The sequence below is a fragment of the Elephantulus edwardii genome, unplaced genomic scaffold (assembly GCF_000299155.1).
Source record: "Elephantulus edwardii isolate Elephantulus edwardi_28Jun2011 unplaced genomic scaffold, EleEdw1.0 scaffold00001, whole genome shotgun sequence".
NCBI lineage: Eukaryota > Metazoa > Chordata > Mammalia > Macroscelidea > Macroscelididae > Elephantulus > Elephantulus edwardii.
This window is the reverse complement of record NW_006399751.1, coordinates 6,967,120-6,990,907: the sequence shown is the minus strand read 5'-3', so window position 1 is coordinate 6,990,907 and position 23,788 is coordinate 6,967,120. Positions and strand designations below refer to the sequence as shown.

Genomic DNA, 23,788 nt, shown 5'->3' with positions numbered 1-23,788 from the left:
ATACAATTTTAGGTTTTATTTAATATTGAAAAGATTCCATAAAATTTCAAAAAGCAGGTGACAAAAAATAAAAGTAACATACAAGGGGCCTTGTATCTGATAAAATGCTATATCTGAATAGTCATCTTTTTAAATTTAGCTATTAAGTTTAGCAAACAATGGTGGTCTTAAAATGCCCATGGCTAAAATACGTACATGAATTAAATTCAATATTTAATGTGATAAGAAAATATATTTTAAGCTGTTGCTAATGAAACACAAGAATTTCTATGATGAGCAACTTTGAAAGCACAAGTTGGTATTAATTCCATTAGAAATGGAAAGTTTTTATCCTCTGGAAAAAATAACTGCTTCTCTTCCCTGCCTCCCTCCACCCCCTCAAAAAGTAGGACTACATTAGTACAAATGAGTAAAATGTTTATTATGAAACAATTTCATAAGTTTCCTTAGACTAGGGCACAACCTGAAGACAATTAGAGTTGCATTAATAATTCTACACAGGATGAATAGTCTACAACTGGAAAGTTGCTGAAGTTTGTGACATGCCACTATAAATGTATGTGTTATTAAAAATTACAAATTGTTTGGTGATTATTTTTATAACTTCTTGAGCAGCAGCTCCTGCAAGAAACAAGGAGAAAAGCAAATTTTTTAGAAGGTTAAATTTCAAGCATTATATAAAGACTAATCTTGTAAGAAAGTTTTCTTTCCCAAAGCAAAATATTTAAAAGCAATCCAAAACAGACATGTTTACTGACACACATCAAAATGCAGGACTATGAAGAAAATGAAGAGCTATCACTTAGGAGACACTGAGTTTCTATCAAAGGTGATGAAAATAAAACTGAAATGGACAGTAATGACAGATCTACAACATGGTCAATGTTATGAAAATAACTGGATTGTACCCCTAAAAATGGTTAAGATGGTAACTATTTTGTCTATAACTTTTACTACCCTTTTAAAAAATGTAAAACTATGATTTTTTTAGAACTGCATCTTGAAAAGAAATAAAAGTTTTGTGTCTTATACACTCAACACAATGGGATATTATGCCACACTGTTTAAAAGAATCAAGTGGTTTTCATTATTATGGTGAATTAGAAAGAATGGGCAGATTTAGTAAGCAAAGCGTGATAGAGTAATACTAATACAAAAGACTGCACTTTCCCCCCAAATAATACTCTCTTTCAGCAGTTGGATTTTACCTGGTGCCTACTTTACTTTTGAAATGAAGGCATAACAGTTTTCTAAGAAGCCTTGGTGATACATATAAGTGCATAGCTGCTAACTAAACGTTAGCAGTTTGAACCCATATAGCAGCTTTGTAACATAAAGATCAGAAAGTTTGCTAGTAAAAAGATTACAGCCTAGAAAACTCTTCATAGCAGTTCCACTCTGTAATATGGCTTGCTAGGGGTCAAAACTGACTTGATGGTTCTCAACAAAAAAGGTATTCTAGTGACATCTGCAATTATGAAAGGACCGGTGTTAAATATTGAAGGCTGCTATAATGGAGAAAAAAACCAAAAAGCCCTGTCAATAAAAAAGGTTCACGTTCTACAATCTGAACCTGCAACTTTCACAAATATTTCCTGCTCAATAAATATCTGAGCCTCTACTATAGACCAGAGAGCTCTGGTGGTTTGGGTGGTTGAGAGTTGTGCTCCTAACCCTAAGGTGGTGCCTTCTCTGGGGGTTCGAACCTGCCAGCTCCTCCTCGAAATACAGATGGGCAATCTCCTTCCATGAAATTTCTAGCCTCCTGAGAATACACTGGAATCAGTTCTGACTCAACGGCAATTTTTATGTTTAGTCTACATACCATATATACTATTTTTGGTACTACTTCTCCTTACTAGTTGTTGTTAAAGTCTAAGTGTTACATCCTGTTTCACTGACACTCCTAACTAAAAGATCTAAGAATACAAAATTTATATTAAAGTACTAACTGTATACAAAAACAGCTGACAGTCTTTTCCTGTATGGAACTCACCCCCTAAAAATGCAGCAATGGTATGTGGCTCAGCAGCTCCGTAACGGCAACTACACAAAAGAATTGAGACGTGAATTTCAATTAGGTTTACAAGAAGAAGAGAATCTGCTCTCACATGAACTAAAAAGTACTCACAATTCATGGACATAGTCATCTTTCACCATTACAGATAATCCATATTCCTGAAGGAATCCAGTGAGACAAGATTTCAACTTTCCTACATCTTCTTCAACTTGATAGTTAGACACTCCTGAGGGAATAAAAGATAAACCGATGTGCAGTTCAACAGATAGAGAAATGATGGTTTCATTTTATTTGGATCCACAATTAACATCCATGAAAGCAACAGTCAAGAAATTAACTGATGTATTTCAATAGGCAAATCTGCAGCCAGTGATCCCTTTAAAGTTCTAAAGGGTAAAAACGTTACCCTAAATTCTAAGGTGTACCTGATCCAAGCTATAATATGCTCAATTGGCTCATATGCACCTGAAAGGTGGATAATAAATAAATAAGACCAAAGAACTAAGATCTTTGAATTGTGGTGCAGGCAAAAAACATGTAATATACCATGGGCTGTTAGGATAAACAAACCTATCTTGGAAGAAGAGCAGCCAGCATGCTCTGTAGACGTAAGGATGGTTAAGATTTCATCTCACATATTTTAGGCGTCAGGAGTGGCCAGTCCCTGCCTCTCAAACTTGGTAAAGTAGTGGTCAGTGAAAACAAGCACCTCACTGAGAAGGACTGACAGCAGTGGCTACAGCAGTGGACGTCCTTCCATTGTACAAGGGGCTGCTATGAGTTGGAGCCAACTCACAGGCACCTACCAACTACACTGTGGCAATGATTCAAATTTATTGGTTGCCATGCAAATTCATGAAGTGTTCCATTTTTTTTTAAATGCAAATCCAACTTTTCTATAAACTTTCATTAAAATCACAATTAAAATAAAAAATTTTATTAAAACCCCAAAATTAATGGCAACCTCCTTTAATCCAGTTTCAGGTGTTCTTTTTGGCACACAGTTGAGGCTCACTAATTATCTGCTGAAAGAATTGAATTATAAAAGTAATGTCCTAGTCACACTTTTTATAAAAATTATGATCTTTACAATCCAATCTTTAGGAGACTAAATAATACTAAGGACCTAGAGCTATAATAATGGTATTTATTGAGCACTAATAGGTGTTGGGTACTGTTCAAACTGAATCCTCAAAACAACTCTATAAAGTAGATATTATTATCATTTTCATTTCAGAGATGAGAAAACCAAACCATAGACTGACTGAGTTATGGCCTGAGTAATTCAGCTATGCAAAATCAGAATATAAACCTTGGCAGTTTGCTCTAGAACAGATGGTTTTAATGATTAACCTACAATGTCTCCAAAAGTAAGCTACTACTAGTAGGACGGAAGGAAAAACAAGTAATTAACACAATATCCAGGTTTTTAAAAAACATTAGTATTTTAATATTCTTTGTGCTTAATATTATCACTGCTTTTCTTCACGATAGTAATACCAACCCGTTATTAAGTACTTACAAGGTGCTAAGTACTATATTGATTTTTTACATCATATATTTAAAATTTTTTTTATTTATTTTATTATTTTTGTGTGAGTGTACCGTCAAATCAGATCTGACTGGTACAGGAGGAGATTGCCCCTCCTTCCCTGGCAGAGAATCTGGTGGATTTGAACCGTGCACCTCTAGGATTGTAGTTGCAGCTCCTTGCCACTAGGCCACCAGAGCTCCCCGTACATCATATATTTAACCTTTATTATTTACCTATGATACTTAATTCGATGGAATAGATAATATTATCACTGTCACATGATTGAAGGAACTGAGATTTGGAAGGACAAAGGAATTTACCCAGAGTCATTGAGATAACAATAGAGATTAGCTCTGAAACTAAAACACAGCATAAGTGATGCTATCTATGTGACTTTCAAGGCTGGGTCAAAAGCAGCTTTAAACCTACTACATGAACTTTTTGGAACCTTATCTCTGAGGAAGTCAGCTCTTACTCTAAAAGGAAGCCCTAGCTAGTTATTTGCAGAGAGGTGCCAGACACTACTCCAGCTATCCTGACTGAGGTGCTAACACCTTTGTTGTTAGAAGCTCTTGAGTATGACTCATAGCGACCCTATGAACAACAGATCATTAGGGATGCCTAAATTAATTAAGTGTTCAGAATGGCTCCGGCCCAAGCACTATGCAGTCACTTCTCCTTGCCCCCTTTCTGCCCTCAACTCTCTCACACATTCACAGAGTGAGAACTGTCTACCTATATTCATCAATCCACAAAACCATGAGAAGCAATAAAATGGCTTAAGTGTTGGGGTAGATTCTTATATGATAATAGAAAACAAGAAAAACCAAACACATTTTTAATTAAATACTGTATCATTCGAGTACATACTTGATTATTCCTGGCTTTTTTTAGCATGTTTGCTCATTAAGCTTAGGGAGCACATACTGTTAGTTGGGTATAATCTATTACAGATTTTTTTGTTATGTATAAAATGTGCTATGGTATAATAATCCTGCACAATTATCATCAAGAACAAAAATATTCTGGACAACTACAGATTTCTCAAGTTATGTCCACTCCCATTTTACACATTTTCAGACAATAATAATTAAAGCAAAAAAAAAAAAAAAAAAAGGGTAAGGAGCAACGAAACCCCTGTACTATCAGAGTACCGAGTTCAGAAGTGAAAGGGTGTACTTCTTCTGCAGGCTTTCCTCTGCCAACTAAACTCAGTACCATGATTATAAACACATGAGGATATTTTACGATTCAATTTAAGTATCTAATTTACGTTTTACTATATCTGATAATTCAACAGTTCTTCTTACCTGGGTATCTTCCATGTTGTTTATGAAATCTGTCAACAGCCCGTAACATTAAGTACAGCACTATCTCATTATCTGGATTGTCTATGTTGGAAACTGTAAAGAGAAGAAGGGGGAAAAAAATTCCAGTATAATTTGGGCAATTTACAACACACAAAGAAGGGATTTATTTACAATATACTCAAGTTTCTGAATATAAGAGATTTTTTCCAAAAATGTAAGTGTTTTATACTAACAGAAAATGCATTAAATGAAAGGGAGAAACATAAGGTGAAACTAAGCAGTTTTTCTATTAGCTATACTCATGCAATCTCTGCTAAGGTTGACATGGTGATTTTATTAACATATCAGTCAAGGGACTCTGTTACTAAAATAGAATTTAAGCGTCTATTAAGCTTTTGTATTCTGAAATGCAATTACCTGAATATGTTTCTAAATTACAATTTAATGGCATAGATATTTACATTATCCTTCATATTTCTCTACACTCAACACTATTGTACACAAAATATTGATGTTTTTAAAATTGATAAGGAGGAATTCTGGTGGTATAGTGTGTTACATATTTATTTTTTTTGTGTGTTGTTAACTAAAAAGTCAAGGGTTCAAATACACCAACTGCTCCTTGAGAGGAGATGGGCAATGTCTCCCCATAAAGATTTTCAGCTTTGGAAACTTGAGGGAGAGCAGCTAGGAGTCAGAACTAACTGGATGGCGGTGGGTTTGTTTCAGTTAAAAATGAAAACCTAGCATTGGAAAGTTGTTATACTTACTAATTTCATCCTTGTTGATTGTATCCACACCATATTCTTCAGCTAAAGAGCGACATCTCACTACTCGAAGAAATGCAGAATTACTGCCTTAAACGTAGGGGGGAAAATAAAGAGGGTAAACGGTTGTAACACGTGAATATTCTCAATAACAGGTCACTTTAAGAACAGGAAATTGTTCGAATCCACCAGATGCTCTGCTGGAGAATGAGTGACAATCTCCTTCTGTACCAGTCAGATCTGACTTGATGGTACATACACACACACACACACACAAGAACAGGAAACCATGCATCCATTCTTCACAGACATGGGAATGTGGTGAAAAATCTATTTGGTGCTGATGGGGTGTAGAAAAACCACTAGGCCACAAGTTACCTTAAATCCATGCCCTCAGCATCACAACCTGTAAAAATGTGACTCCTCTCAGAGGAGTTCTTGAGAGTTGTTCTCTAAGTCAAATGTGACAACTGTGCCTAATATAATACCATAAAGTATAGCTGTCCTGATAGCTGTCATAATTGTTGATAAAGCATTCTAAGCGAAAAAGTATTTGGTAGTGTGCTGTTGGTGTATGTATTGGTTTGGGGGTTTTTCTTACTAACTTTCTAATACAGAAATTTTCAAACATATTCCAAAGTGGTTAGAATAATAAATACTAAAAATAATAATAATAATAATAATAAATACTTATGTACTCCTAAGTGATCCGTATTTGTTTCCATTCCCAAGAAAGATGATCTTATAAAATGTGGAAATTAGTGAACAGTATCACATGCAAGCAAAATCTTGCTGAAGATTACTCAGAAACAGCTAGAATAGTAATCAACAGAGAACTGCAGAGTTCAAGCTATATTAAAGAGGCTGTGGTACCAGGGATATCATTTCTGATGTCAGGTCAATCTTGGCTGAAAGCAGAAAACACCAAACAGATGTCTGTGTCTTATTGACTATGCAAAGGCATTTGACTAGTGATCATAAAAAGTTATGGATAACATTGAGAAGAATGGGAATCCCAGAATCTATACCAAATGGAGCAAGGGAACACGGCAGGTTTAAAATCAAGAAAGGTATCTTTCCTTCATACTTGTTCAGTCTATATGCTGAGCAAATAGTTCTGGAAGCCAGACTTTATGAAGAGGCAACAGGATCAGAGGAAGACTCATCTACAACCTACGTTAGGCAGATGGCACAACCTCGTTTGCTCAAAGTGAAGAGGTCTTTAAAACACTTACTGTGGAAGATCAAGGACAGAAGCCTTCTATATGGAAAACATCTCAACACCAAGTAAACAAAAATCCTTACGACTGGGCTAACAGGCAGCATCATGACAGACAGAAACAATACCGTTGGAACCATCAGTCAAGTAGAAGATGTACTGCACTGGGAAAACCTGCTGTCCAGAACTTCTCCAAAGTTCTAAGAAACAATGATGTCACTTTCAAGACTAAAGTGCACCTGATTCAAGTCTTTTCAATTACTTGCTATGCATATCAAAGTTGGGACAATGAATAAGGACAACAAAAGAAGAATCAGTGCCTTTGAACTGTATGGTATTGGAGAAGAATACTGGATATCCCATGGACTGCCACAAGAACAAACAATTATGTTTCAGAGAAGGTATAACCAGGGTACTCCTTGGAAGTGAGGATAGTGAAGCATTGTTTCACATACTTTGGACATGTGATTAGGAGGGGCTGGTCCTCAGAAAAGGATATCATGCTTAGAAAGGTGGCGAGTCAGAGGAAGACCCTCAACGAGATGGATTAGTACTGTGATTGTAATAATAGGCTCAAGTATATCAGGAGATAGTAAGGATGGCACAAGATAAGGCAAGGTTCAGATCTGTTGTTCAGAAGGTCGCTGTGAAGGTCATAGTCAACTCAAAGGCACATAACAAGAACAACATACACTCATTATCAAGCTTTTAATAATCAAGAATCAAGTAGTCGTAGAACAAATACTAATACAGAAACAAACAGAAAGATTAATCATGGGACAAAACTCTGATTTAGTGCCTCTGAAAACCTGCCAGAGGGCCAGCAATGAGTTGGTTCCAACTTGACGTCAAACAACAGTAGTAGATGGCTGTACAATATGATGAACCAATATGATCACCAAATTGTACAAGTGAAGAATGCTAAAATCAAATGCTGTATTACATATATATTTATTACATTTTTTTTACAAAAGACCCTGGAAAACATGTAATCCTAAAACCAGACAGAAAAATTAATACCATAAAAGTAATTTGACAGAGATAAAAATGAACATTTAAACTAATACAATCAATATAGGGTGACTCACAAGTATACACAAAATCCTCAGAACTTTTCCAAATTATTTTAAATGAACAAATTGAAAATAACTCTGCATGAATGACAATCAAGAGCTCTGCCGCCTCGTGCAGCTAACCCAAGGCCACACTTCTCTGGCGGTTCGAAGGTACCACTGGCTCGTCGGGAGGCAGATGGGCAAGCTTCTCCCATTTGATTTACAGTCTCAGAAAATCGGGTGGAGAGTCAGTTTATAATTCAATTTTTTTTTAATAATTCCATTTTCAGTGATATGACCCTAATATCCTTTTAGTATTGCCATATACAGCTATGTGTTTTACTTCTGGTAATCATGAAATACCCTCTCCATTTATCATATAAAGAAATTATTATTTTTAAAATTTTTTTTATTATTTTTTGTGTGTGTACCGTCAAATCGGATCTGACTGGTACAGGAGGAGACTGTCCCTCCTTCTCCAGCAGAGCATCTGGATGATTCAAACTGCGTACCTCTGGGATTGCAGTGCAGCTTCTTGCCACTAGGCCACCAGAGCTCCCTGGGAATTGTTTTTTAAAGCCTGTGCAGTAATTAAATATATTCACACCAAGATTATGGAAAATTTAAAATTTCAAATTCCAACCACTTAAGATTACTGGGAACATTTCCAGTCTTGGGCATATTTTTATCAAGCAAAATAAGAAAATAAACTTGAGGAGACTTACAAAGTAACTTTAATTCTTTCTCTGAAATGGACTCTGGGGCCTGTAAAGAGACAAATACAGGTTCTGCTTCAGTACAAAAGAGGAGACTAGTCCTCTCTTGGGCCCTTGCTTCCAACATGACAAGGAAAAGGAGAAACAACGGTCGTGCCAAAAAGGGCCTCGGCCACATGCAGCCTATTTGCTGCACGAACTGCGCCCGCTGCGTGCCCAAAGACAAGGCAATTAAGAAGTTTGTAATCTGAAATACAGTGAGGTAGCTGCTGTCAGGGATACTGCCGAAGTGGGTGTCTTCGGCACATATGTGCTTCCGAAGCTCTATGTGAGTGATGCTGAGTGAGCTGTGCCATTCCCAGCAAAGTGGTGAGGAACTGTTCTCGTGAAGCCCGGAAGGCCAGAACACCTCCACCTGGATTTAGACCTGCAGGTGCTGCCCCACGACTACCTAGACCTGCAGGTGCTGCCCCACGACTACCACCAAAGCCCATGTAAGGATTTAACTCCTTAAAGGCCAAAGAAAAAGCTCGTTTGAAAATAAAATGGAAATTATACTTAAAAAAGAAGAGACTCGTGCACGGTGCAGCACACAGCCAACTCACTCACAGTGGAAGGAGGCGGGAGGAGAAGGGCTCTCTACAATCAAGACCTCTGTAAGAAGCTCTTGTTTCTGAAGGACGGGCTGTCCTCACTAGGGCGGAGGCAGTGCGTGCCTCGCTTAGCCCGCTGACTGTACGCAGTGCAGGCCCGGGGGGAGACGCACCACAAAGGCACAGCCCAGCGGCTCACCTGGCCTATGGACTGCAGCAGTTTGGCAACATGATTACCCACAGCGGCCGTATCCTTCTTTGCTTTTTCACGGTAACTGGAAACAAATGACATAAAGCTTCTATTAACAAATTTTAAAACTAACAAGATTTTAATAACCCCTATGAATAAAGCAAGTCTTCTCATGGAAATAAAAACCAAAACAAACACAAGTCCCCAACAACCTACTGGTCTGACAGCATCGGGAATGTGGAGCTGCCCGGGAGATGGAACCAGCAGGGACTCGCTGGTGACGGTGATGAACTCCTGGGGCCCACCATCATCCTGGCTGTCCAACTTAATAACCAGCACCCAACTTCAAAGCTGGGCAGAGGACTCGAGAAATGTGCTCAGGGAGAGCACAGTTCATCTCCTTTAAGTCAAGCCAAAGCTACAACTGTTCATCTACTGATCAATTCACATGTTTAAGTTTGTATACCGTCTCATCCTGTAAAGATGATCAGTGTTTATGCTATGAGCTATCAGGGGTTCTTTCTAGCCTCAGATGACCTTTCTTAAGATCTTAGATCAGTGTTGGAGACGCTGAGATAAGAAGGGCAACCCATCTGGGCATCAGAGATCTTTTGTGTGTGACAGTAGCTGGCTCCTGAGACAAACGAGTCAGTGACCTTGGATCCATCAACACTGTGCTCAAACTACACAGAGGTCATATTCACAGAGACATGGCTCTATGAGAGACTATCTGCTTTAAAGCTAGTGTTGCTTAGAGAGGTGTCTACAGTCAAAGATTCCTTAAGCTGTGAAACAATCATAATAAAAAAAAAAGTTCAACAAAACTAAAGACTTCAAAGTTTTAAATTATAGGTTTGAGAATGCAGAGCATGCATTTAAGAGAATGCTCTGGGGGTGGATCTGCTGGAGTTAAAATCTTGCTTCTGACATTTACCTAAATAAGTTGCTTTCTCTGTGCCTTAGTTTTTATATCTCTAAAATGGCAGAACAACAATCTCTCTAAAATTAAAGCCACTGTGGCAGTGTTGTTCTTGTGTGTACCGTTGAGTTAGAACCAACCCATAGCTGACTCTCCAGTGGGTTTTCAGAGGCAGTATCACAGAAGGAGGCTGTCCTTCCTTCTCCTGAGGCACTGTAAACACTGGGGTTTACTGAAGTAGAAAAGAAAAAAAAATGGCTCTTAAATCCTTATGCTTATTTTTTAAAGAAGGTTTTAGCTTAGTTTGAAAACACTAAGATTATAGTAGGCTTGGCTTGGCTTTCTCAGACATCATTTCCCCACTGATAAAATGCTGATCTCTAATATAAGCATACCACGTCTACAACACAGTTTAAAATCAGTAACTTACACATTTTGTAATTTTATGTATTTGCCTGAATCTGCAATCATATCAGGAATTGTTCCTCGAACAGGTAAATTTCCTTGACCTTCCTTGGCCACAAATTCTTTTAAACCACGAGCTAAAATCCAAAATGATGGTGTCTAAAATAATAAGAAACAAAAAACCACCCTATAGCATTAAGTGGCACTTTAACTTGACCCATAAATTTAAGCATCACTAGTACTACCTTCTATATTTTTCTTTAGTTACCTGTTTGGTGATATTTATGCAGCGATCATCATTAAATATATCTTCAATACTGCTTGGAATCTAACAAAAAAAACACACACAGAATGCTTACTTAGAAATCTCCTACCTTTGCTTTCAAAGATCTTTCTCTAAACAAGAAATTTTCAAATTATAATAAAATACAAGCCTCTGATTTTTTTAAGATTTTCACTTAGTATTAGGAGATATAAATAGGAAGAAAGTAAAAGCCCTCTCCTGCCCATCCTGTCACCATTAAAGACTGACCTTTATCTATTACATCATAGAGCCAACGAGAGTCCAAGGAAAACATTTTTTTCGATAGTTATATTTGAAGATAGCCAGTTTCCAAACATCAGTACTAAGCTAGCTTCCCTGGTCTTCTATGTTTTAACAGCGTGCCAAAAAGCATGAAATCCGTATACCATAATTACTGATACCAAAAAGAGACAGCCACGCTAACAAACACTGGATACTTAAATTAAGTACCTCTACTGTTGGCATGAGAAAAGTACTAAAATTTCTACAAATTATAGGTTTTGATTCTGCTGATGAGAGGAGGAAAGAAATTCCTCACTGAGAACTTCGTTACGGGTCTCTTTCCCCCCCCACTCCTGATCTCCTCCAGTCATTCTACTCACAAAACAGCCAGAATGACCTTTTAGAAACATAAATCCGAGGGAGGGCGCTTCTGGCGTAGTTGTAGGGAGTTACACTGCTAACACACAGAAATGTCTATTAGGTCACTGCACTGCACGGCCCTGCTCAAAGGGCCCCAGTGGCCCAGGCAGCCTGCCCCTCGAAATGCAAATCACTCCTACAGCTTTCTCCTTTGCTCACCTCTTTTCAATCAAACTGCCGTTCCCACTGCTCCCTGAGCAGATGTCATTTTTGATCACAGTCCTTTGGACATGGGCTTCCTCAGCGTGCAGAGGTCCACTCCAGCCCTCTGCCTCTCATTGCACTAAGGTTTCTCTAGTCTTTTTTTTTATTCTTATGTAAAGCTGCCTCCCCATCTCAGACCCACCCTTCTCTTTTACACTCTACCCTCTTGTTGTTGATTGCCTTCAAGTTGAGCACAACTCATAGCGACCCTATGAACAAAAGGCCTGAAGCTCCTCTACAACGATTGACCTTTATCAAAGTTCATAGAGTTTCCGGAGGCATGTTGTTTAGGGAGTGGATGCCACACCTGCTTCCAAACTTGTCATAGTATGTTATTGTTGTTATGTGCCATGGAGTCAACTGTGATGTATAGCAATCCCTGTGTATAGCAGCTCTGAACCTTCACTTCCCTGTCCTGAGCCAGTCTCATTAACTCCAACATACCAACCCCCACTGGGGCAGTTACTGTATCAATCCATCTCATCTGAGGTTTCCCTCTCCTGCCTGACCATCCACCCTTCTGAGCATGATGTCCTTCTCCAAGGACCAATCTCTCCTAGCCATGTGCCCAAAGTAAAAATCCTAGCCTCCAAGGAAAGACTTGGCTTCACCCTCTCCAAGACAGACCTATTTGTTCTCTTGGCAGTCCATGATATGTTGAAGACTCTTCACCACAATTCGAAGGCATCTATTCTTCTTCTGTCATCCTCAGTCACTGTCCAACTCTATGAAGCATAACACGTAATTGAGAAGACCATGGCTTGGATTAGGTGCACCTTTGTGTCTAGACTGCCATTGTTGCTCTTCAGCACTCTGGAGAGGTCCATGACAGCAGATTTTCCCAATAGCATGCTCAATTTTGTCCATCTAGCACATACTAGGGATATTGTAGCTGATGTTAGATGGATCTTAGCTGAAAGCAGAGAATACCAGAAGAATGTCTATCTGTGTTTCATTGATTATGCAAAGGCATTTGACTGTGTGGATCATAACAAACTGTGGCTGACTCTGAGAAGAATGGGAATCCCAGAACATTTAATTGTGCTAATATGAAACCTATACTTGGACCAAGAGGCAGTTGTCACAACAGAGCAGGGCAACACTGCATGGTTCAAAATTGGGAAGGGTGTACGCCAGGGATGTGTCCTATCTCCATACCTTTCCAACCTGTATGCAGAGCAGATTATATGAGAGGCTGGGCTCTATGAGGAGAAGCGTGGCGTTAGGATTGGTGGACGATCTATCAACAATCTGCATTATGCAGATGACACAACCCTTGCTCGCTGAAACTGAGGAGGACCTCATGCACTTACTGCAGAGGGTCAAGGACTGCAGCCTTCAATATGGACTGAGGCTCAATGTCAAGAAGACAAAAATTCTCACCACTGGACCAATCGGTAGCATCAGGATGGATGGTGAAGAGATTGAGATTGTTCACAGCTTCAGTTTGCTTGGCTCCACTGTCAACACTCTTGGCACCAGCAGCCAGGAAATCAAAAAACGTATTGCGATGGGAAAGTCTGCAGTTAGGGACCTCTCTAAAATACTCAAGAGCAGCGGTGTCGCTCTAGAGACTGAGTGCGCCTGATACAGGCCATGGTTTTTGCAATCACTTGTTATGCACCAGAGAGTTGGACAATGACTAGGGAGGATAGAAGGAGAATTGATGCCTTTGAGCTGTGGTGCCGGAGAAGAGTACTGAATGTACCATGGACTGCCAAGAAAACAAATAGATTCATCCTAGAGAGGGTTAAACCAGGCTGCTCCTTGGAGGCAAGGATTCTGGGGCTTCGTCTGACATAATTTGGACATGTTGTAAAGAGGGACAGATCTTGAGAGAGGGACATCAATGCTGGGTAGAGTGGAGGAACAGCGCAGGAGGGGAAGACCCTCTATGAGGTGGATTGATTCAGTGACTGGGGTATTCGGGATGGGTATGTCAGAGGCAATGAGATTGGCAGAGGATAGAGCACGGTTTAGGGCTACTGTACATAGAGTCGCTATGAGTCGCAAACGACTCGACGGCACATAACAACAACAACAACAACAGCACATACCAGTCCATTTAAGTGCTTACATAGTTTACTATTTCCTAACAACTAAACTCTTATATAATTGTGGTAAATTTTATGTTTTGTGAAATGCACAGGTCTTAACTGTAAAACTTAGATGAGTTTTGGCAACACACATTTTTAATCCATCATTGTAATCAATGCCCCACTGAAACAGTACTTAACTGTCTCTAGAAAGTGTGCAAAGTTAGCTTAAGTGTATTCGTATCTTAAGAGGCAGCATTTTTACTTTTTGTTAAATTATACAAAAAATTCTAACTTAAGAATGCTCATTCCCAAACTCCTCAAAAAATTCACTGGCCAGATCTCAACAACAAAACAAACGAGTACACAACTTAAGTTATCCTCACATTCCGTTATATTCAAGTAGTTGCGGTCAACAGCAAATACAGGGTCAAAAGGTTTTAACTTTTCAAGCAACACTATTTTGGGCCTGTAAAATATCACTCTTTTTATTTAACTCCTACCTCTCAACTGTTACAAATCACAAATTATGTACTTCAAATAATTGCTAGGAATTACTGAATTGCTATTCTATGCTGAAGCACTGGCATACACATTAACAAAGGACAACACAGACACCTACTCAAAGAGTCAACTGTCATTAAAAAAACATCTTTCTTACCAACTATACAATTAAAATAGTATTAAGTATCTCACATAAGAGAAAATATTTTCTTACATGAAACATTTAAGGATCTCTTTTAATACCTGAGTTGTATTTAGTGCTGTGTTGACGTTTTTAATAGCTTCTTCAAAATTCTCTTCATCTTCTGGAGTCCCATTTTCGTTCTTTAGAATTCCTATTAAAAAAGAAATTAGTTGGCAAACAGCAGTCCTTTTCTTCTTACTCCTTTCCCAACACTATTAAAGTAACCTAGTCAGAGTCTGAAAAATGAGTAAAATATGGAATTTTATGAAAAAATATGGCCTATCACTATTAAAATTATTTAAGAAATGGTTCCTTAAACTCCCTAAAATAAAAAAATTAAAAGCTCATGACTTTGTCAAAGAAATCCAATAAACATTTGCTTCAAGCCACTTGCTTTTCAAACTTTATTTCATATTTAATCATATCCAAACCCTTACCTTGTCTAATCAAATCTCTGAAGTCTTCTTTTTCTTTGTATGTCTTAGGTATTCGTCCATTCGTCTAAGGGAGTTGGAAATTTTAAAAACCGTTATAAAAACTCAAAATATGGAATCTGACAGTAGCTGGTTTCCCCATTTTCCTACCTACATAAGCTTTTCATCATCAAATAAACACCTCAATGAAACCAAGAAGCTCACGTAATAGAAAAGACAAATTGTAGGTCATTTCTCATTTGTTTCCCACTGTCAGTTTCAGAATGGCATTTGTTAATTTGTTCAGTTGTTAATACCAAAGCAGTATCAAAAACCTGTTAGACTGAAATTTAAAAGCACACTTCTGCCTTTTAACTACAAAAGGAAATAAAATGGATTTACTCCATCCAGTGAAATCCTTTATAAAAAATGAAAATACAGCCCCTATGAAATGCCTTAAAAAAAAAATACATACCTCGCTATACCACTGTGCCAAGTATTTAGCTATGATCACAATCCATGGCGTGTGGCTATGATCCTGAAAATAAGACAGATCAGCAAAACTGTCAATAACAGTTAACATTAATTCTTCACTACAACATCTCATTTACAACAATTTCAAGATTACTTGTTACCCATTCACTGCCTGCTAATAGAGAATAATGAACGGGGGTTGGGGCAGGGAAGAAACGATGTTATGCCCACTGCTTTTTCGCCATGTCCTCACTTCATATGCAGCGTCCAATGTAATCCTGATATGTCAGATTTATATTATCATTGTCTCCATCTTACCAACGAGAAAACAGCCTCGAAGGCTGCCTCCTAAAAATGAAGCCTAAGTATCCTGACTGTACTTATTTCAGACTGCTCTGTGTCTTCTGATGAACTATCTTAATTAACATGTATGTGGTTTTATAAATACATATTCTTTAAATTACACTGTTCAACTTTATAAAGATCATTATTTCTGTAACAAAACATACAAAACTGCCTTGGTTGAATAAAGATCAATATTTCTGTAACAAAACATACAAAACTGCCTTGGTTGTTCTAAAAACACTGAAAATAAACTTCAAGAGAAATCATTTCAATACAGACCACCCCAAATTCAAATTCAAAGTACTTCCAAAAAATGCATCTATCTAGGCATGAAGAGGGCTCCTGGGCGCTGTTAATATTTATGTTAATTTCTTAACCTGAGCGACTGTTCCACAGACATGGTTGCCTAACGTATTTACAACTTAAAAATATAATTTAAGAAAAATAAAAGGAGAAGGTTTAAAATTGTTTGGGAAAAGGTATTATTTGAAACAACTGAGGTAAAATGCTATTCTGGATGATAGAATTAACAGTATTTTCTCATGCCTGAATTACTATAAAATGTTAGGGTAAAAAAAAAAGTTTTAGGTCTAGAAATGAAAGACAACCAACCTTTTTTTCCATATGATCTAAATCGTAAGATTGCAAATGTTCTCTCAACTCCGGAAACGGCTTATCCAGTCGTAGATCCTCTAAGGCATTATCTGGATGAGACTCTATTACTGAGAAGCAGAAAAGTCCAAAAGGTACACTTATTCCTTCAGCAATGTATCTTATTTTAGGACATATCCTTCTATAATTTTTAAGCAAGCATAGGATTTTTATTTTTTTCCCAGTATATTACCGAAGTACAACTTTACTACAGTAAAAGGTACAAATCTTAAGTGAACTACAGTTTTAATAAAAGTCAAGCCAAGATTTCCTCCGGAGGCGTAGAATCTCCTCATGATTATAACTGGTTAAGATAAATGCCAATAAAATACATACAGCATCTAATCATCTACCCTCCCGCCTAGGTGGTTTTCAATAGATACTATCACCACCATCCAGACACCTCTCCAAAAGTCATCTTGACTTCTTGTTCCTTGGTCTCAATGTCTGTCACTTACCACATCCTGATCTCACTTCATACACTCTCACAAGGGGAGAACAAGAAAATACATCAGTTCTGCCACTTGCTAGCTGTGTGACTTTAGTCAAGCAACTTAATCTCTGTGTCTCAGCAACCTCAGCAGACACAAGTTAGTAACTCCTTTGGAGAGTTTTTATAAAGATTACATTAAATCATCAACACAAAGGTAGGTATAACCTTCATTAGCTGGCCGTGTTAACCTTCATTATTACCTAGCCGTTCTCTTAAGAGCCCTGACTTCTATCCTAAGTAAAAGGATCTCAAGCTCCCTCTCACCTAGACTGCTAAAAACATAACAAGGACCCCTGACTCCAAACTTCACCCTTTCAAATCCATGCATTTAGCTTCCAGGGTGACTCAGTTAAAAGTTTTATCACTTTTCCACTTGTAACTCTTAAAACAATCCACCACTACCTACCAGAAGCTTATCTTCCAAACCACTGCCTAACTGCCCCTTGTAGATACTCGTCAGCGGCGTGGCCAATGCCAATGGATCACTAAACTCACACATGCCTGGCTTATAACTGGCACACTGTGAGTAAACAGCATATTCTATGAGTACTACAGAAAATGCTGATGATTTATTATCAAAATTTTATAAGTATCAGCCTGGAGCTGATACCCAGAAAATGAGACTGACTCAAAAATGACTCTGGTCTCCCCTACCACTAATTTCCCTTAGTTGTAGCATGCAGTTGCTTCTGAACTGGGGGTGAGGTTGGGGGAGTAGGGCTGTGATGGGCATGCAGGTCTGGATCCGAATGAAAATAAAAAGAGTGATGGAGGAAAGAGGGCCTAAATTCCATGTGTCAAAGTGACCCACAGAACTCTGCCTCTTCCGTACGGCTGAGATGCACAGGCTGTTGTTGTTATGTGCTCTTGCTTATGACTCATAGTGACCCTGTATACAATAGCTCCGAAATCTGCTCTATCTTGAGCCAATTTTCATTGTCTCAGACACATCTACCCCCCATTACCCTAGTCACTGAGTCAATCCATCTCATCCAGGATCTTCCTCTCTTGTGCTGTCCCTCCACCCTTCCAAGCACAATGTCCTTCTCCAAGGACTGGTCCCTCCTGCCATGAATGAAGGGAAAGGAAGCTAGAAACTTACGTGATGGTGCCTCTTAATAAGATGAAGAAGCTGCTTTGTCCCCTTCTATAATGCTAAGCTACCCTGTAACTCCTACTAAGCTGTGCTACTCAAATTTTATTTTATAAACATAATTAACTTTGTTAAGTGTCAAGTCTTTAAGACTAGAGCTAGGCCAGTCCGTAACAAATCCACATACTCTATAATTTTACCTGGATGTTCTTTTATAATGATCCTCATATAACCAACTAGTCCATATGTCCTACAGACCAAAAGAGGGATCTGAACATTCCAGAGGACATCTGCTAAGCGTAGCAATGTACTGTAAGAAAAGCAAAATAAATAAGACTGAGCAAACAAATACAACATGAAAAATCTTAAAATACAGCAACTTTCTTCTTCAAATATTAAAGGCAAAAAATACTTCTACTGTATTTACAAAATCAGGTCAAGGATGTACTGAATACCAAGCTATTCTACAATCTGAAACAAAGTATGTATTTTGGACTCTAGGATTATATATATATATATATGCATTTTCTAAATATTTCATAATAAAGAGAAAAACATTTCTAAAACTTTTATTATAAAACCCAGTTACTCTCAAGTAAATTGTGACTCAAGTGAACCTCACTCACGGCAGAATAGAGTGAGGCTTCTCAGGGGTTTTCAAAGGGTAATTTTTCAGAAGTAGATGCCCAGGTTTCTTCCAAGGACCACTGGGTGAACTTTAGTCCACAAACCTTTAAGTTACCAACCAACTGCATTAACTATTTGAACCACCCAGGAACTCCTAGAGAGCTCCTGAAAGCTTCCATAATTGAATCTTACTACTTTTTATGACTGAAAAATAATCAATGTTCATTTTTTACTACATTCAATATATTAAAAAATTTTAGATCTTAACATTTTCTTGTTTTTTAGTGCTTGACTTATGAGTGCTTTAATTAAAGGTTTCCATAGAGCTTAAAACTTTTTAAAAGCAAATCTTAGATTATGCAGATAAAAGAAAATTATTTAACTCCAGCAAGAGACTAAAATTAAAACCTATTAGCATGAAAATTTACCTTTCGAGGAGCTGAGTTGCAACCACAACAGTAAACCTACAGAAAAATGAAGGATCATTGTCTAGAAGAGTTTCTGGACTCTAAATAGGACAGGGGGGAAGAAAATCCAAAATGTTCATAATTAACAGTAAATACAGCAGAAAGAGTTAATCTATTTTAGAATAAATGAGGCAATATACTGAACACCAAAGTTATAGTTATTAAATTCTCAACACGTGATGCAAGCATTCAAAATTCTAAATTTCTAGGGCTTTTAATTACATTAAAATAATTACTCCTCAGTAGAGAAATAAGGTTTGTTGTAGTTATGTGCCGTCGAGTCGATAACAACTCATATTGACGTATGAACAATAGCTCTGAACCTTTCCCTATCTTGAGCCAAACTCACCATCTCCGACACATCTGACCTTATGTATGCACGTGCACACACATATACATATGTACATAGATATATATATATTTATACCTCTTCCACAAAACTTCCAGAGACATCATTATTTAATTCTTGTAAGAACTCCATGGCAGCTTGAGCTCGGTTCTTTTTAAAAACAAAGCATTTGGCTGGAATTAGACAAAATTTCTCACAAAGCAACTTTCAGGTCAGTCAAAACACACGGCAAAACAACTAAAATTTTATACTTAAGGATGACAATTCTACTTTCTGAAATTGTCCTTTCTCTATCTTAAAGTAGGATTCAACTAGACTATTACTTAAAATAGCTAAAATCTTATTATTCAGAGTCCTTAAGTGCACCCTACTTTTCTAATTAGGCAAATAAGCAGAAAATCCTAGAGCGGGGGGGGGGGGCTGTTCCAAATCAAACCCATACCAAGACTAGCTCCTGCTTCTATAATCAGAGGACATCGTTAAAGAAACAGGAATTCTCATTCAGAATACTGTACTACGTGGACTAATATAATTTGTTAAAATTTTTTAATATGAACTAGAAAAATAAAGGATATTCAGTTATCTCTTAAGTGTTAAAAAAACCCTCTACGCCAAATATTATAATTCAAGATTTAAATGTGATAAAGATACGTGATACAATATAAAAATACAGACAGTACTTCTAAGTTTTCAAACAAACATCTTTATAAAGACTTACAAGATTAAAAAATGAGCTGAGTTAACTTTTCCAGGTAAGTATGCTCTTTTAAAGTCAAAGCTTTTTAAGCAATCAAAACACAGTGGTGTCCTTAAATGCCCACATATAACTATAGTCTATTCTATTACAAATTGGATGCTTTACCTTGCCAATACTGCTTCTTTGAAGAAAAAAACTATAATGGGTAGGAGGAAAAAAAGGCTTAGCACAATACAGAAAAGGTTACATATAATGCCAGGTTTTCAGTCACAATATAAACTATACTTTTTTTTTTTTAAAGGACTGGGTAAAATAGCTTTTTATTCTTTAAGCACCAAAATGACAATTCCCACATAAAAAAAGCAGTACATAGGTTTTAAATTTGTGTCCCTTTCTTGAGTTAAATCACACATATTTTTAAACAGTTATTAAAACCATAACCAGTATATACAGCTTGTCTGGGGAAATCTTTGTCTTCACTGTGTTTTCTGGACACCTATACATGGATGTGGTATGGGACAGTTGTTACTCTTCTGGCCCAGACAGCTTTGTAAGCCTAGTGTCAAGGCGAACATCTGATGTTCTCATCTCCTTCATGGCAAGTGTCCAGATCTCCCTGAGTGCCCAAAGGGTATGCTTCTTAAAGCCTGCTCCAAGGATCTGCTTGTGAATGCTGATGGTGTCCTCTCTGCTCATCACCTTGGTGATGGCAGAATAGCCCTTCTGCTCACCTGGGACCACAGTGAAGTTCTTTAACTTTTTCCAATTGTTGCTATCTGCCATCAAGTCAGGACCAACTCATAGCTGACCCTCCAGTGAGTTTTCAGAGGCTGTAAATTACCGGGGACAAGACTGCCTAGCTTTCTCCTACGGAGCAGCTGGTGGATTTGAACCTCTTGCCTTTGGGTTGGCAGTGAAATTCATTACAACAAGGCTACCAGAGCTCCCTTAATAGTGGTCTGATACAATAGTGGTCCTTTAGTTTATGATGTATTTGACACAGCATACTGTCTTCTAGACATATCCACGTCATGCAATGCAGTATTTATAGAGAAAAAGAACTGCAACTTTACTTTAGATTGTAAAAGTCTTCTAGGAGGAAGAAAATTGGACTAATCAAGCTGTATACCACACAAGTTGCTCTGAAAGAAAAGTGTTCTTTGGCTGAAAAATTTAGGAAATGTCATACACCATATGCTCTGCTTAAAAATTCAAAACACACCAACTACACATAATATAATAAGAAAATGTTTAACTTCATCTATTTCCCATCTCATCCATTTATGAAATCCTTTTGCCCATTTAGCAGTGATTAATCTTACCTACAGCCAGCGTTTTCACAGAGCACACCCTGGGAAATGCTATATTGAACACTGGTCCATTTGCTTTTGCAGGTAACTATAACTACAAGCAGAGTGGCATCCACTTCCTAAAGAACACGCCTCTGGAAACTCTCTGGACTTTGAGAAATGACAAGAGTTATATTTTTGTTCATAGGGTCGCTATGAGCCATGCTCAACTTAACAGCAATTGACAAACAACAAAACTAGAAAAGGCAGCTATGGTGGCATAGTCTGTAGGGAGTTGTGCTGTTTATCCAAAGGTGGTGTCTCTCTGGCAGTTCGAACCCATCGGCAGCTCAAAGGAAAATGAGCAATCTCCTCCTGTGTGATTCAGAGCTTCCAAAAATCCCCCAGAAGGTCAGCTGCTCTAAGTCAGTTCTGACTTCACAGCAATGAGTGAGTAAAAACCAAAAACACAAGAACAAAACCCACTTACTGTTGTCGAGTGGGTTCCAATATAAGGCCACCCTCCATCAGGTTTCTTAACAGGAGGAGACAATCTGACCTTCTTCCCTCTAATCAGAGGGTGGGTCCGAACTGCCTACCTTTTGTTTAACAGCCCAAACAATCTTCTATGCCGTCTGGGCTCCTTTTGTAGGTAACTGTAATAAAGGCGTTCAGGCTTCCTCCCACGGCCCAGATCTGAGGCTGCTATTTAGTCAAAGTGTCACTTGCGACACAATTTCACTGGTGACGTTAGAAATACAAAATTTACTCTTACCAAATCATGCTTCAGCCAAACAACCAAATCAGAGATTACGCATGCAAAAGACAATGGACTTTTTCTTTAAGGCTATCAATCAAGGGTCTGTGTTATGGATAAGGGAAACTTCTACACCCACCCAAAGAAGACATCTAAGTTCATTATGAACCAGACCATGTTTTTTCTTGTATTTAACTATTATTGTTGTTTAGTGAAAAAATGCAATGAGAGATCTCAGATTCCAACTTTTTGAAAGAGTGAACCTGAAATTCAAACATGGAGGTACTCTGAATCATTAAGGACAATGTCCAGGCTATCTTCAAAACAGCAGTACATAGAGAACTAGACTAAGCTTAGAAAACATCACAAATAAAAGGGACTGCCTTTATTATTTTCATAATCCCAAAACATAAATATTACTAATCACTTAGTGTTACCTTCTTATGTACCGCTGAATCAGAACCAACTCTTAGCTGAGCCTCCGGGGGGTTCTTAGAGGTTGTATTTCACACTGGAGGAGAATTCTCTCCCCCCCCCCAAGGAGCAGCAAGTAGATTTGAACTGTGTACCTTTGAGTTGGTAGCCCAATTCTTTATCACTAAGCCGCCAAAACCACATAGTAATAACCAAGAATCAATGCAAGAACTGAGGAAAGGTCTGTATTTCACAAATATATGAATAATGATTAGTCTTCTGCCTTAATAAGAATAAAGATAGTAATGGTAGGTACTTTTTATTTATCCATAATGGCATTAATTTATTCACATGGCACCTCTTCAGGAGGGCAAGGCAATCTGGTTACCTTCACCCAGGTAGCCTTATCTTCACAGAAGTACAGATGGTGCAATGGTTAAGCACTCAGCTGATAACTGAATTACTGATGGTTCAAACCTCATCATTACCCTAATCAAACAGGTTATTTGGATCACTCTGCTTTAGGAGATGAACCTAGGACTCAGGCCTCCCTTCTCCTGTGACAGTGCACTGCCTTCCCTAACATGTTTTTATTTGAAAATAACAGAACGTACTTGTTTCCAGCATCTTCTCCGCTGACCTGATTTCCATCAATAATTGTAAAAGAGCCAACACCTGGGAGACAAAATAGTAAAAGATACATATTTTAAACAAACTCCCTTATAAATGTACAGAAATTATGTTAATCATAGAACAGAGTTCAGGTCTTTTGTGCAAAGCTTATTCTGAGTTACCTTCGACTTGACTTAAGCACTACTAAATGAGACTAGTGCTGTTATATCTGGAGGGACATTCTTCCATTTTGCAGATCACTTTGTCAAGGTGTTATATGAGGTAACATGGGTTTGCTATGAGGCTGAACCTTGTGGCATGGGGATATCAAATATCAGAATGGCTTCCTATTGTGGACAGTGGTTGGTGGAGCTCCCAGTTGTAAAACAGGTTGGGAAGCAGGAGTGGCATCCACTTCTTAAACCACATGCCTCTGGAAACTCTATGAACTTGGAGAAACAATGATAGCTATGGAAAGGCATCAGGTCTTTCAGTCTTTCATTCA

The 23,788-nt window shown here is 38.0% G+C and overlaps 1 protein-coding gene across 1 annotated transcript in view; it reads right to left on the bottom strand.

Moving 5' to 3' along the window:
- Positions 1–400: 400 nt before the first annotated feature.
- The window catches only part of NAE1 (NEDD8 activating enzyme E1 subunit 1), a 32,276-nt gene continuing 8,888 nt past the window's right edge, over positions 401–23,788 (bottom strand). Inside the window, exons 2-19 of the mRNA XM_006878712.1 lie at positions 23,286–23,346; positions 20,377–20,407; positions 19,593–19,664; positions 19,127–19,206; positions 18,272–18,381; positions 16,447–16,556; positions 15,491–15,553; positions 15,040–15,103; positions 14,662–14,753; positions 10,997–11,056; positions 10,754–10,887; positions 9,414–9,489; positions 8,631–8,670; positions 5,635–5,721; positions 4,865–4,957; positions 2,132–2,246; positions 1,997–2,046; positions 401–621 (exon numbers count right to left, since the gene is read on the bottom strand). Of these exons, the coding sequence (XP_006878774.1) occupies positions 512–621; positions 1,997–2,046; positions 2,132–2,246; positions 4,865–4,957; positions 5,635–5,721; positions 8,631–8,670; positions 9,414–9,489; positions 10,754–10,887; positions 10,997–11,056; positions 14,662–14,753; positions 15,040–15,103; positions 15,491–15,553; positions 16,447–16,556; positions 18,272–18,381; positions 19,127–19,206; positions 19,593–19,646 (1,338 nt within the window). The 5' untranslated portion in view covers positions 19,647–19,664; positions 20,377–20,407; positions 23,286–23,346 and the 3' untranslated portion in view covers positions 401–511. The remainder of the gene's footprint in view (positions 622–1,996; positions 2,047–2,131; positions 2,247–4,864; positions 4,958–5,634; positions 5,722–8,630; positions 8,671–9,413; positions 9,490–10,753; positions 10,888–10,996; positions 11,057–14,661; positions 14,754–15,039; positions 15,104–15,490; positions 15,554–16,446; positions 16,557–18,271; positions 18,382–19,126; positions 19,207–19,592; positions 19,665–20,376; positions 20,408–23,285; positions 23,347–23,788) is intronic.